General features: G+C 38.0%; 1 protein-coding gene across 1 annotated transcript; it reads right to left on the bottom strand.

Moving 5' to 3' along the window:
• Window positions 1-10,410: 10,410 nt before the first annotated feature.
• Window positions 10,411-15,100, bottom strand: Cntf (ciliary neurotrophic factor). Its single transcript, XM_052189246.1, has 3 exons — window positions 13,751-15,100; window positions 12,161-12,286; window positions 10,411-11,290 (listed from the first exon to the last, which is right to left on the bottom strand). Exons 2-3 carry the CDS (start codon window positions 12,272-12,274, stop codon window positions 10,802-10,804), a joined length of 603 nt encoding a protein of 200 aa, XP_052045206.1. The 5' UTR covers window positions 12,275-12,286; window positions 13,751-15,100; the 3' UTR covers window positions 10,411-10,801.
• Between the last annotated feature and the right edge of the window lie 64 nt (window positions 15,101-15,164).

Here is a 15,164-nt window from a genome sequence, read left to right as displayed (position 1 = left end):
GAAGAAAGAGCCTTTATTTAAAATAAATCTTTCAAAACAAACAAACAAAAAAAAAACCAAAATATTTCATTTTCCCCTCTCATTTATTCTTTCCTCCATCCTTTTATTATTTGAATTTTTCCTTTCAAAGATCACCCTTTGGGGGCTGGAGAAATGGCTCAGTCGTTAAGACTGCTGGCTGCTCTTCTAGAGGCTCTGAGTTCAATTCCCAGCAACCACATGGCGGCTCACAACCATATGTAATGGGATCTGATGCCCTCTTCTGGTTTGTCTGAAGACAGAGACAGTGTACTCATATACGTAAAATAAATAAATATTTTAAAAAAGGATCACTCTTCATTATATGCTAAAGATAAAAGGCACAGAAGCAAAAATTTTAAGAAAAAACTCTTTGTGGGCTTGGGATAGGCAAAAGATTTAGGTATGGCATTGGAAGAGTCTGTGGAAAGCACATTAATAAATTAGATAGTATCAAATTAACAATGATGAAGATGAAATGATACCAAGTCTGTGCAGTAATATGTCCACAGAAAACATGTCAGCCAGTGGCAAGGGCCTGCTTTTATTGCAAGGTTTTATTGGTTTTATATTATACTTGTTTATAAATAATTCTTTTCATGTAACAATGAGAAATTGGATAGTTGCAACAGAATTCTTGCAGCTTATAGGCCTAAAATATTTATATTCTACCTTTATAAAAGGTGTTTGCTAACCATTGGTATAGAGCAGATGTCTGAGATGTATGATCTCTTCATTGTGATAGTAACCAAACCTGGTAAAGATGGGGCCAGGCATACTGCGTACACAATGGTCCAGTTCCCTCCAGACTAGAGGAACTTCCTATTGGAATACAGATCCTCCAACTTATTCCATAGTGTTTTACAGAAGTCATTATCTCTGTGGAAAAGATTGGTAAGCACAGATATGAAATCGAGTTTTCCATTATACACTGCCTTTGTCACTCCTTGTACCTGACTTTGTGCTCCCATTTAGGTAGCATTTGGTGATTTCCTTCCACATACCAAGGAAGACAAACCTGCCTTTCAAAAGCTCACACTGCAGGAGGAGGACACACAGATAAACAACTAATACTCAATAATGTTGCAAGAAGTATTATAGCTAAGTACAGAAAAAGTATAATTTATGTACCCAAATACAAGTCTTATCTTGTCTGTGGGGACTAGATACTGGTATGAAATCATGTCACAAAGAAGTGAGATCATGTGGAAGTGAGAATCATAAACACAAGTTAGCCACAGCTGCAGACCTCAAGTAAGGTCTATATCCACATATGGTCTGTCTGTCTGCCTGCCTGTCTGTCTGTCATTCTGTCTGTCTATCCTATCAGCAATTTATTATCTATCAATCATCTATCTGTATGTGACTATGTGTATATGCATGTGTGTGTGTGTGTGTGTGTTACGTAGTTTCTTCTTTTTTTCTTTTTTCTTTTGTTTTGTTTTGTTTTGTTTTGTTTTCAAGACAGGGTTTCAAATCAAAAGTGGGAGAAAAATCATCAGGAGTCAAGTCCATTATCATGCTAAGGCTTCTTTACTGCCTATTGGATCTAGGCTTATAAAATAAAGTTGAAATTTAGCAATATGTTTAAAGCTCTTGAGGGGTGATCTGTGACCTTTTCCTCCAGTCTCATTCTTTACTCTTTTCCCATTCTGTTATTTGTACATTCAACTCAGGCCATGCATAAGTCAGCATTGCAAAGTCCTACACACGTTCCAATACTTAGTCCCCATTCTTGTTTCCTGCTTGATTTGATTCCTCTCTTCCTCCTTGGCAGTAGGTGCTCCTTTGTTTCTACCTCTTTTTTTTTTTCAATTTCATTGTCCTACTGTCCAACTCCCTTTGCAAAATCTGTCCCATATTCCAGAATAATACTCTGTTCTCTCTTCCTGTGGCCACTGTTCTGATCCAAGCTCACGGCTTTTGCTTTCATGCTTTTGCCCTCATAAACCCATCTTCAAATTCATTGCATTTCTACTTAAAACTTTTTAATGGTTATTTGAATTATTGAGTCTCTGAATCAAACATTTCTTGAAAAGAACATGATTCAAAATAAGGTTTATTAGCTTGGTCCAACTAGGGAAACAGCCTAACATGGGGGACCTTGGGACACTTCAGTATGAAGTAAATGCTAAAGATATTTTCCATAGGATTCAGACTCGGGTTTGTTTATTTGTGGAAGGATTCAGTAATGTATGGTTTTGTTCCATATTTGGTGCCATTAGAAAACAATGGTGGTTCTACTATTAGGTATCTAGACATTGTTTTAGGTAGTAATTTTTGCTCTTTTTTATCTAAGAAGAATACTAACAAATCAGTATTAATCACCCACTGACTTTAGAATAATTTGTATATTTGTGCTTATTAATTTTCTTTCCATTTATAACCTTGTCACTAGTGAGAGATGAATATAATTCCTGATGGCTAGAATTGAACTTGTGCTCCCAACAGTACTCCAGGATTATAAACTGAGCTTAGGTGCACAGCTCAGGGAGCAGAGACAGTGTAAAGAACCTGTTAGAATTATCACCTCAGACCAAGTTATTCTGAGACCACAGTAATAGAACAAAATAACCCACTTCATATTTTTGTCAACATATAGACAAAAATGAGTTTGTGGTGTCATCTATTAAGTATCTCATCATAAAATTTCTCTATATATGTGTGTACGCATATATTAATTTTCATATACTTAATAAGTATATATATATGTGTGTGTGTATATATATATATATATAATCCTGTGCCCTATATTTGGCTTGTTTGCTTGTTTCTTACATATTACATGTTCTTTGATTGTGCCCCAAAAACCACTGTCCAAACAAAACAGACAATTTTAAAGGCTTTCTTCTCTTGGGCAGTTTTACAGAGGTTCACTATTGCTCTGTCTTTGGTTGGGACTGACTTAGTGTTCAGCACATGGGCCTCCTCCAGCCTGATATATTGGATTTTCACAGGTGGATAAAAGCCCACAAAGATGGACTTGTTGTTTGCTAAAGGATGTGACAACTTTGGAAATCTATGTGCTAGGGCATGATGGTGAATTAGGGTGGCCAAACACCTGGCCTCAAACTTTTGATCTTTCTGCTTCAGCTTCTGAAGTTCAGGAATAATATGCATATTCCAACATATGCTGCTATTCTTCCCCACCTCTATTAAAGAGTATAAACTGGTTATGGAAAGACTCAGTGTAGCAGTATAGGGAAATACCAGAACAGGGAAGTGGGAAGGGGTGGATGGGGGAACAGAGAGAGGGAAGAGGGCTTATGGGACTTTCGAGGAGTGGGGAGCCTGGAAAGGGGAAATCATTTGAAATGTAAATAAAGAATATATTGAATTAAAAAAAAGAGTATAAACACTCATTTTACCTATATGTAGTACCAGTGTTGTCTATAATGGTGGATTGTGGATGAAGTCCAACCTTGAAGATACCCAAATCTCTGTCTTCATGTAATTGTAGCAACAGAGAGCTGCCCCATTTCTTAAGCACAACTAGAGCAAAACTCTGCTCTTCTTAGCCTCTACTCCATCAGCCAATCACAGCCTAAACTGCCAGTAGAGGTCCTTTTCCTGAACATGCTTTTCCTGAAATACTTATCCAAGTTGCTCTTGGGTCATGTTCCTCTCAACTGCTTAAGAAGCAATGTATTTCTCCTGGTGTCTGGCTGAAAGACCTTGGTCTTGAGATTCTTCCTCTGCTTGGTTGGTTTCAGCCCCATCAACATTTCATTTCCTTGAAGACAAGAAACTCCTTCTGGCCTTGGGGATTTTTTACTTAATAATGTCTACTCAGATCTACTCATAGATGATTCAGATCTCAGGGAAATGTAACCTGAAAATTAAGGTAGGGTAAAATAGCAGTCTTCTTGAAAATGATGAATAATAATGTCATACATAAATCATTTCACATCGCTAGAAAACAGATGCTTGCCACTTTACATAATATGCTGCTTGCTGCTGAGGTTTTAGCAACAAATTACTGTAGAAAAAATGTAATCTACCAGTCACAATTCCTTTCCCCTTCCCTGTGGATGTGCATTGGCTGGGAAAGTTCATGTGTGGCTCCTGACTCAGATGTAGAAGAAATGGAAGCCTAGGTGACTGTCCCTCATTGATTCCTACACTTTGCTTTTGTGGCTACTACTCTTGGTAACTTTCACTTTTTCTATGTAATTCTTACCATTATCTAAGTTATACTATTGTGTGTTGCTTGTCTCCACTCACCAGAATGCCAACTTCAGAGTAAGAAAGTATGTTGAATATATGTATATATACACATATGTATATATACACATATATACATGTATATATATGTCTGTATATATGTATGTGTATATATGTATATATATGTACATATATGTACATATGTGTATATATATGTGTATATATATATATATATATATATATATATATATATATATATATATATATATATAAAATGTCTTACCTTGAGCATCAAACAGCATATTTTCAGTGAATTGTTCTGCCTGCAGCTGTGTTAGGTCTAGTGCAGACACAGCTGTCTCAGTTACTTTCTAGAACAAAGGCTCCCCAGCTTAAAAAACATTCATAGATTCTTTTTCCAAGGTGTCATCATTTTCCTACTGCAGTCTCCTTCTCTTTGAAACCCTCAGAAAGCCCTGAGACTCAGCCACACTGAATGGTCTCCGGCATGCTGCAAGCCTTCCAGTAGCCAAGTCCTGACAAGTGTCATTGCATCTAACTGCAATGCTCTTGCTTGCCTCTCCCTTTTATTTTTTCCCTAAGGGCAAAATCTGCACTGTCCTTCAATGCCCAAACGCCAGAGTGCCCAACTTCTAAAGTGTGTTTCTTTTTGTGCTCTAACAGCTCTCTCTTTGTTATCTACATGAACTGCTGAACACATCCATGTCCTTCATAGTCTTGTTTTTTCCCAAAAGGTTGTAAGTGTCTCAAGCACAATCAATGATCAGCTCCATGTCTTCACTGCTTCCTTTGTGAAACAAGTGTCCTTAGTAAGTATCTTATAGGCTTCTTAAGAGGAATAAATGAGCTAATGCATGGAAAGCAATGAGAACACCCGGCATAGAGTAAACACCACATTCATTTATCTGTATCATTCACTTCAGTACCAGCAAGGACCCCAAGTAATCTTGTCAAAACCCACTGCAGTTGTCAGGCAACTTCCAAAAGCTGAGCTTTAGAGATCTGAGCTAGCTTGGGAACTATTGGTATTTTCTCCTGGTTATCATTCAAGTTATTTTTATAAGCATCAACCTTCTTGCTATCCTGAGTTTTGGGGATATGAATTGTTTTGGTAGTTGTTAAGCAGAGAAATATCTTAACTCTTACCCTAGCTTTACTACATAAAGGTTGATTTGATATGAAAACACCTTTCTTGGAATATTATTTAAAATCTTTTCTGGGTGCCTTCAGTCCTAGGAAGGACTTTAGAATGAATTCTATGTCAGAAAAGGATAGGATATACCATTATTAGATTACAAGACATGTTGTGGTTAGGGAGTAATAGGTATCTGTTTTCTGAGTTGCTGAAACTATGAAGGGTTCCAAGTATGGAAACCCTTGAGTTTCAAAGGAGTCTTAGAGCTTTATGGGGTTATTTAGAGGCAAAGGAGCTGTAGAGACTGAATGTAAGTTAATAAGGATAAAACAGATAGCTGATGCCTCTGAAAGTTGGTATGATGAAGAGGGAGGGATATGCAGAGGTGTGTGTGTGTGTGTGTGTGTGTGTGTGTGGTGTGTGTGTGTACAGTTCTCATTCTCTTTGGAGATGGAATAGTGGAACAAGTTTTAAAGTATCTTTGATTTCCTCATGGTATGTGCTTAATAAAGGTTTGAGTTCCTTCCTGTACTAAAGAGGGTGTGGGTATATGAAGTATGAGTCTAACTGCGTGCTTTAACACATCTTGGGTGGAGCTTAGGTTTGCATATTTGCTTGGCTACCCAGTCTAGGGCCTGCCAGGTGTCTCCAGGGTCTGTCTGACTAAACTACTGGGAAAGCCATCTTCCACGAGCAGTGAATAGCCCCAAACTCTCCAGAGATGAAGGATTCCTGGAGGCTGGGAGTGGGTTGGCTTGGTATTTTGTAGCCTAGGATCAATAAGGTGAAAATTAGGTTGTGACCCCACTGGGCCAATCTTAGGGAGAAAATGACAAGTCTCAGAGATATTTAGAGCATATTCCTCAGTCTGTAGTGTAATTTGAATCTAAGCTACTTGAGTTATTAAGTACAGTTGAAGTTCACACAACACTTACAAGTACATACAGATAATTTGTCTGAACCATGTAACAACCTGTGAGGTCAGGTATTTGTCATCATTTCCATTTCATAAGTGAGGAGCTCAGGGAAAGTGACTTGTCTTAGGTTGGGAACTTAAATTGGTTTTGTTTCCCTTTGGGACAAGTTAGTACTGGTTTTATCCAAGGAAAGTGAACTGTACAGGCAGAGGTGGATTTCAGAATCAGATGATCTTGGTCACCAGATCACTCATGGTACGGGTGTGGAAGAAAGTTTTGAGACCAGAATGAAAACTTTAGTCCTGTCATATGCTGTAAGAATAAACTTGAACAAAATAATTCCCACTTTCATTTCCCTCACCTGTGAAAAATGACAAAGATTAAATAGCACAAAATACTGTCAAGTTGTCTCACACGCTAAGTAAATGCATTGTTTTCTTTCCTACACCTAAACATGCAGACAGAAACAGACTCTGCAGTTTTATTTTCACCTATGTGTTTTGTTACAATCTCTACCTTTAAAATAACTAGGAACTTACTCATTAGAGACCTTTCTCAGCCAAAAGCTTGACTGAGAATAAAACATGTAAGATAAAACTAAACCATTTCCATTAAATCTTCAATTACAGCTTAGGCAATTGAACTACACATTCAGTGTTGCTGAAGCATTTGGCTTGGTGGTGTGGTCCTCTTCCAGGCTGCCTGCCCCTGGGATTTTTGCCCAGTGGCCTGGCATCATGCAGATTTATCCAGCATGCTTGATTGAGCCTGGCCCTGACTGAGGGGATTACATTTTATCCAGTGTTGAAATCACTTGAAATTCCCCTTGTTCATCCAAAGACACAGAAATAAAAGAAGCAACTTGTGGTCTTGCTGAGAAGAGAACTCTATTGTTAGCCATTCTTGCATCTTTTAGATGTGCTCAAAATAGATTGATGCAAGAAACATTCTTTTCTTAAGAATCTCAAGCACATGGATATTCATTTTGAACACCAAAAATTTCATTTTTTTTTTTTTAATCAGTGACTGTCAGAGTTCTTTAAGAGCTTTTGTGGTGAGGTTGTTTTTACTGCTTTTCACTTTTGAATGTGCACCAGCATTCAGAGGGTTCATTTTTGACTATGAAGCTCAAAGTTTAGAGGCCAAACCATTCTCTTTAAAGAATTTCCAAACATATCATACACATCACAATCAATTGAATTCATCATTTTGGTGGAGGCCTGCTTCCTATGTTGATAATTTACCTCTTAATAAAAGTAATTAAAAGTAGTAAATGAACTCAGTGAAACAGTATTCAGCAAAACCAGAACGGGGAAGTGGGAAGGGGTGGGTGGGAGGACAGGGGCAGAGAAGGGGGCTTGCGGGACTTTCGGGGAGTGGGGGGGCTAGAAAAGGGGAAATCATTTGAAATGTAAATAAATTATATCGAATAATAAAAAAAAAAAAAAAGAAAAAAAAAAAAAAAAAAAAAAAAAAAAAAAAAAAAAAAAAAAAAAAAAAAAGTAGTAAATGAGCTCTGGTACCCAAGGGTACATAATCAAGTCACTCAAAACCACTTTTTGGTTTTTTTCCCCCTCTGAACAAAGGTCAGGACAGTGTCACACATTCATTCATTCATTGGGCTTTACTCACAGCAGCCTAAAATAACAGCAATACTAGGGCTATGACTTTACTCTCAGATTTTATTAAAATGATCACTTCCTTCAATTCCTAGTATCTTAAAGCTGATTCTATTCTACACTTGGCCTCAAGTTTGTGTTAACATGTAAGTTTTTCAAATAATCATCTTGCGAATTTGTCAGGTCTCATTTATGCAATTCAGGGAAACAATTACTCTTTAGAAAGGGCTACAATTTTGGGGTAAGATCTCTGGAAATTTTTATTTTAAAAACAATGTAAAGGTTAATTGTGAGGAACTGAAATCTGTATATCTTAGTATGATTTTTAGAGATTCTATGCATAGAATAATTTATTGTGTGAGGCACTGGGTTTCATGAACACTGAATCACACCTCACTCCCCAAGCCCAGCAAGATCCTTGCTGCCATATAAGCTATGAAAAGAATCAATGTGTCCACAGTACCTGTATCCGGAAGATACATCTCATACACTAGCACACTGCCAGTCCTTTATTCAATTTTATGAATTTCTGATAAACATGATGCATTGTCTACACATTAATATCTCACTCAGGCTTATACTTGTGTTATATGGATAAGTACCTATTTGCCCTTTATCTTTTTATTTCTTTTGAGACAGAATCTATGAAGTCTTGGAGCTGGACCAGGTTGGCCTTGAACTCTGTAACAAAGGTCTTCCTGCCTCTGCTTCCTGAGTACAGGCATTAATAGTGTCCACAACTACAATCAGCTTTTTATGTTTTTTAACTATGTTGTGTGTGTGTGTGTGTGCACGTGTAGTAGATGAGTTTGCATGAATGCTCCAGTCAAAACAGGTTGCTAAAGGTTTTCATTTATTATTGCCTTATTGTTTTGAAACAGGGTCTCATAGGACACTGTTTTGGTAAGGAGCTCCAAAGGATCTGCCCAGTCTGTTCTCCAATGCTGGCATAATAGGCACATAAGATTATGTTCAACTTTTACTTGGGGATTCAAACTCCTGTTTACAGTACAAACAACTCTTACACACTGAAACATCTCCCCAGACCCTCCCCACTTTTTTTCTGAAGGGTTTCTATACACTGCTATGACACATACTGTAAGTTTCTAGTTTTTCTTTTTGAGGTATGTGCATGTACCCAGATTCTTACTATGCAGTCTAAGCTTGCCTCTAACTCCTAATCCTTGAACTTCCTGAGTGCTGGGATGGTGCCATGTACCAGTAAGTCAGACTCACTAGTTTCTGAAAATCATGCAATCTGTCATATTTGTGAGACACAAAAACCCTAGAAAAGGGGTCACTCACAATATAGACTGTTTATAATGTTATTTCCCATAATGAAATTGTAGCCACACTGTTCTTTAAACATGAACTTTGTTAACATGTACTAATTAAAAAATGCTGACAAATTATGAATAAGCTTTTCTAAACTTAATAGAAAATTAATTATCTGTACCAAAATCATGAATGGAATAAAACAAAAAGGCCTGTTATTGTGCTGTTTTCAGATGATTACTGTTGTCTAATTTGTTTTCAAGAGTCAACTCTTAAGTGTTTCTATCTTTGAGGATATTCTATATTTTACTCCACAAACCTGGGAAGCATACTGACTTGTGGCTTTACATGATCTTTCAATTCTTTATTATCTACTAGTTTTGGTCTCTTTCTTACATACACAAATGCATTTCCAGAGTAGAAAGCAGGGTCTCCCTTCCCCTGAATTACCAGTGCTTGGCTGAGTCTTGTCATGTTCCACACTACGCTGTAAGAAACCCCTTATAGGAGAGGATATACAAGATGAGTCACACATCCCTACTTCATGCAACTTATAGAAGTTAGCCCTCCCTGACTTATGGTTCATTTTATGAGGCAGAATGTGGCTAGATTTGGGTTTCCAATTCAAGATCTCTCAGGGTTTTAAAATAAAAACAAATGATACTAAAAAACTCTGGATTTATAATGCACAGCCCTCACTGTAAATGACCTTCCCCAGGAATGTGTTTCCTAGCCTTCCACAGCATATGGTTCTCACAAGAAAAGTAGAGCTTTACTGTAAGAATCTCTGGCATCCTCCCTTCATGACTAAGTCTGGAGAATGTAGTGCAAGAATCCTGTGATTCTCTTCCTGCTACTCTTTAACCTGAGTAGCATTCTACCTGTCCATAAACATCTGGTCATAGTACCTATATGACTGATCTGTTAACTTGCTATAAACTGAGATTAACCCAATATCGAAGTATAATAGTCAATATTAAACCAGTCTGTGACTGCATATCCTCAGCTAAGTATGGAAGTACTACAGGCCCCATTTATTTTCCTTTTCTTTCTCAAATGTAATATGAAGATACTTAATTGCTGTTCTCTGCCCAGTGTAGGCAACAACTATTTCCTTTAACCTGGTAGGATGCTGGTGACTCCTGAGGATTTATAACAAGGGTTGCTTTTCAATGCTAGGATAGATTGCAAGACATTATCTTCCACTCCACGAGTAAGATATAAAGTTGAACAGAATATACAAAGCCCACAGCACACTCAGTGCCTCTGCACAGCAATGTTCTTTTTATTAGGGTAGTTTGAATGAAGATAGTCTTTATTCAGTCTTTTCAGAAGTCAACCAAAACTAGTTACAATTTCTCTTCTGCCTGCAAGACTGTTAAAACACCTGGAAAGGCTACTTAGTATCAGGAAGGTAAAGCACTAAGGTGGAAGGATAGTGCCCTTATTATACTTTATTATACTACCAATGCAAACAAAATCATGTGCACACATATGCATAGCCAAAATAACCATGTATATCTGTTCATATGTGGGTCAATCCTACTTGATGAAATGTCTGTGGTCTAAGGTTTTCCAAAATTGGTGCTGAGAAAGCTAGGCCCTAGGGAACTATCAATACTCCATTAGATCTAAAAGGGAAGAGCAAATAGCTACATTTGCTTGTCTTTGGCCCCATAATGGCTCTCTTGTGCTGAGATTCCCATGTGATGAGAAGAAATGACACGGAGGTCATGGATAGACCTCACGGTCCACTGTGAAAGCTCTTGAAGGACCTTTAAGCCCCATAGCTTCTTCTCAAAGAGGCCACCATCTCCAACTGTGACAGGCATCCCATCAGGCTTGTTTTCAGGGATCTTCTGTTCCAGAAGCACCATTAACTCCTCTAGCTGGTAGGCAAAGGCAGAAACTTGGAGCGTAAGAGTTTGTATTGCCTGATGGAAGTCATCTTCAGTAGGGGTGAAATGCACTCTCTGGTCTTCTAAAAGCTTGGTTAACATCCCTTGGAAGGTACGGTAAGCCTGGAGGTTCTCTTGGAGTCGCTCTGTCTCAGTCATCTCACTCCAGCGATCAGTGCTTGCCACTGGTACACCATCCACTGAGTCAAGGTTGATATTTTTATTCAGGCCCTGATGTTTTACCTGGCCAAGGATATAGCAAAACATATGTTCCATATCATCTCAATTTCCTTCTTCAATCACAAATACAATTTCCTTGACTTCCATAGTCAATGATCCAAGTTGTAAAGAACATGTCTAGAATGGAAACCCTTCATATATGGGGAGTTGTGATCCCACAGCACTGCCTAAATTTCCCTATCGCCAATGTCCACTCTAAAGGTGAAATCAATCCTTTAAAAAGGTAAGTATCTGAGTCTCATAACTGGCAAGGCTTTTCAAAAGTTATCAATTCTTAGAGAACTTAAATTTATAACTTTGATCAGAGGCCTGGGATATTACCATAATAGGTCTTCAGACAGTGGCCTTTTATGAGAAAACAAGCCCAGAACTGTGTTTAGTTTGACATTTTCTCAAGACTTTTTGACAGATCTATTTAGTCACAAGCATTCTAATGTGGAATACTAAAACTTAAGTAGCTTATACTGTACAGAGGACAACTATACATTTCTTTAAAATTCCATATAGTTTTACTTAATCCTATAACCTTTGTATTTCTAAGGTTCAAAAATTCTATAAAGAACCAAGACTTAGAAAGCCTACTGTCTATCCTGGTAAGATTCAGAAAAAAAGGCAACCAAATAATGTAAATTCTCACTTAAGGAAGGGCCTGTCCACCTTAAACAGCTTGAAGACAGTAAGGTTATGTGAATTTTCTCAAGGGAAAGAACATGTCAAATTATAGGTATTTAATATTTGAATGACTAGGGAGATAGACATAACACATACACTAGAGTTTTCATAACACGTTACAGGGTTGGAACATGATGATTAAGAGTTGGGCTAGAAGAGTTGAAAACAGACAACCAGACAACAGCAAAATAGACAACTTACATAAGATTCCATAAGAGCAGTCAGGTCTGAACGAATCTTCCTTGCTAGCCAGATAGAGCGGCTACAGAGGTCCCGGCGGTGAAGGGTCAGAGGTGTTTGCTCTGCGAAAGCCATCCCCTAAATCAACTGTCCCAGGAAACAAGTGAGCTGGTTTGCTTCTGTCTTTACTAGTCCAAATAAGAAATGTGACTCCCACAGACTAAATCTACTGGGCATTCTCTAATGGGATTGTGCACCCCCATCCCCACCCCCTGCCTGACTCAGAGGTGGCAGCAAATTCCTGGCTGTGGATTTTGTGCCTGTGGAATCAAAGGGCCCTTTTAATCATTTTATTTTTCTGCCGCAGCGTCTGTCTCCATCTCTCTTCCACTCAGTACTTAGCACTTGTTTTTATATCATTGTTTTGCTTTTGTACTTAGCAACAAGGTCACTATCACACTAATCCTCATGACACCCACCCCTGCCTAATGTAGTCTGGTATTTACACACATAATTTGATTTTACCATTCTGCTTCCTATGCTCACTGTATTTTGTTTTATCCTGGCTAAATGTAGTACTGAATTAGGTGTCACTTATTAAATGAGTCAGATATTATACTATACATTTAAACTTCATTAGATTCTTGAGTAATTCTGGGCTATTAGTCTTTGGGGGTAGTTTTCTCATTTGATGTCAGAAACTTTTATCTAAGAAATTAATGCAATAAACTGGATTCATATTTCTGCACTGGTCTTTGGCTGTATTCCTCCCCCCCCCCCCACTGACTTTACAATTTCTTTGGGTAGCTCCTGATATGTGCAAGAAACAAAGACTACATGATAGAGGTCCTTTGTAGCCATCTTTCCATTCCCATTATTTGTAAGGTTTAGACTTGTTTAGAAATTAGCTAAAGGAGCATCTCTAATCTCAATCATGGTACCTTCCTAATAGCTGCTACAGGATGTAAAAGACACTGTTTAGGCCTGTTCTCTCCCAAAGGAAACACCCAACCCAAACTTGGTAACATTTCTCAGGCACTTTCACTCAAGTGACAACATGCTTCTTTTTCTTCCCAGTCCCAGTCATACTCCATGCTTAGCAAGGGAATGAACAAGGCTTTGAAATGAAGACAAAAGAGTTAAAAAGGTCTTACAGATCTGTCATTCTATTGTACCACACTCAGAGGGTGATGCTAATAGTCTCAAGTTTCAAGCTGAATTAGGCCAGTGAATGTCCCTATTTCATATCACAGATATTGCCAAGATGCTCAAACCCTTGCCATCTCAGTAGCAAATTGCCAGAGGTGAACAATAATGGAAAATGGCTACCATAGAACTTTTTTTTTTTTAAGCAAGATTGAATTATGTTTTTCCTTTTTTTTTTTAAAGTTATAACTGGACATAAAAGCTTTGTTAAGAAGCACTGGTGTTAAATGCAACCATGGTTTTGTTATTATCAAACTGTACTTCATAGTATCCTTAACATCCCCTAGAAAGCAACCAAAACACCATTTGGAGTCTGCCAAACAGAGACAGAGCTACAAGGCCACTCCATATTAGAAGCCTTCCCAACTCTTAACAAAAAGGAAAGAGCAGCATACAAAAGCCTACCCCCAGGGGCATCTGTTTTCCTCGTTTAGCAGCATCAACTGTTTTATCCTCGCATGACTAACTCAGTACAACCAAGGAAGACCAGTTGCTTCCAGGAAGACAACTTTTATTTTTCTTCTTTACATACTTATTTTGAGTAGGATTACCTAGATTAAAAGGAAACAAGATTTTAAAAGCAAAGTATCCCTTTTATTATAATTTTTTTCTTTTACATAACTTTTAAACCTAGATCAAGTAACCACCTATCTCTCATCACAGGAAAAGGGTCCTGCACATTTCAACAGGCAAAAGGTTTCAGGAAATATAATTGCCCCATTATAATTTTCCAATTTTCTTGAGTATACTGGAAAATTGATAGAAAGAAAGGAGAGGAAACTAGTCCTGCAGCAAGGCTGTAAGACCTCTTAGGTTGGTGGTATAGTTCACGTTCTTCCTCCAAACAGGTGCAAGGGAGGTCCAAGTGCTCTATGCTGATGTTTTCTTTGCTCATTCCCAGGACTCCCAGCCAGTGTCTGACTAAACCCTGTAAAATGTGTTAGGGTCTAATTATGCAAAATATGCTAGCAATCCAAGCAAGGAGGGCACATAACTCCCAGAAATACTGAGTAATTATCACAACTATATCTAAAAATTTAGAATTGCCAATTGAAGATGGAGGTATGACTACTTAAAGGACAATAAAATATCAGTATGAAATACTGATTTTCAAGATTAAAAGGACTCCTTAGGATAATTAAATGAGTAGCATGGGGAAAATGGGTATGGGGCTTAGTTTGCTCATACAGACTTTTACTATGCTAGCACTAGCTATCAAAAGAATAATATGAAGTTCATGAAAAATTTATTGCAAACTGCTATTATTGTCAATAGATGGCAACTAAGATCACCCAGCCCCCTTTCCACCCCACCCCCAATGAGAGGCCAGTAAGTTTCTAAGTATTAGAACTAGTTGCTTTTGTGGGGAGGGGAATTAAATACAGAAAGGAACATATTTTCCCCCGATCCCAGAAAAATGAGATGTTTACAATGCAGTTTGCTTTTCTGTGGGTGGCTCTATCTGATGAGTAACCACTAATTTATGGAGACAATCTAAACTGAAAAACAAAGGGTAAGTGTAGGACAGATACTAGATAAACAGTATCAAGTGGAGCAACTTCGTTGCAGATCCATTTATAATTACTCTTACAGTATTTTTAAGTCAATGCAATGTACCAAAATCAACTGCAAACTCTGGGGCAGGAAAGCCTGTCTTCTTGCCTTCTCTCCCCTCACATGGGAGGGATGGTTAAGTTTGTAACACTCTAGAGGAAACAATAATGTGTTTAAGATTGTTCCTGTAGGTGTCTTCCTCCCTCCTCCCTGGCATCCCAACCACCAACATAGGTGGGTGTACACACAGTAAGCGTCTTTCAGA

This window comes from Apodemus sylvaticus, chromosome 1 (assembly GCF_947179515.1).
Source record: "Apodemus sylvaticus chromosome 1, mApoSyl1.1, whole genome shotgun sequence".
NCBI lineage: Eukaryota > Metazoa > Chordata > Mammalia > Rodentia > Muridae > Apodemus > Apodemus sylvaticus.
The sequence above is the reverse complement of the archived record's forward strand: the minus strand, read 5'-3'. Positions and strand labels throughout refer to the sequence as shown.

What these genes read in the sequence shown, in the direction of transcription:
- Cntf (XM_052189246.1), bottom strand. Translation starts at nt 12,274, where the DNA reads ATGGCTTTCGCAGAGCAAACACCTCTGACCCTTCACCGCCGGGACCTC. An exon ending in CTGCTCTTATGGAATCTTAT is followed by an intron (nt 11,291 to 12,160) that starts GTAAGTTGTCTA and finishes ATCCTTGGCCAG; the next exon opens with GTAAAACATCAGGGCCTGAA.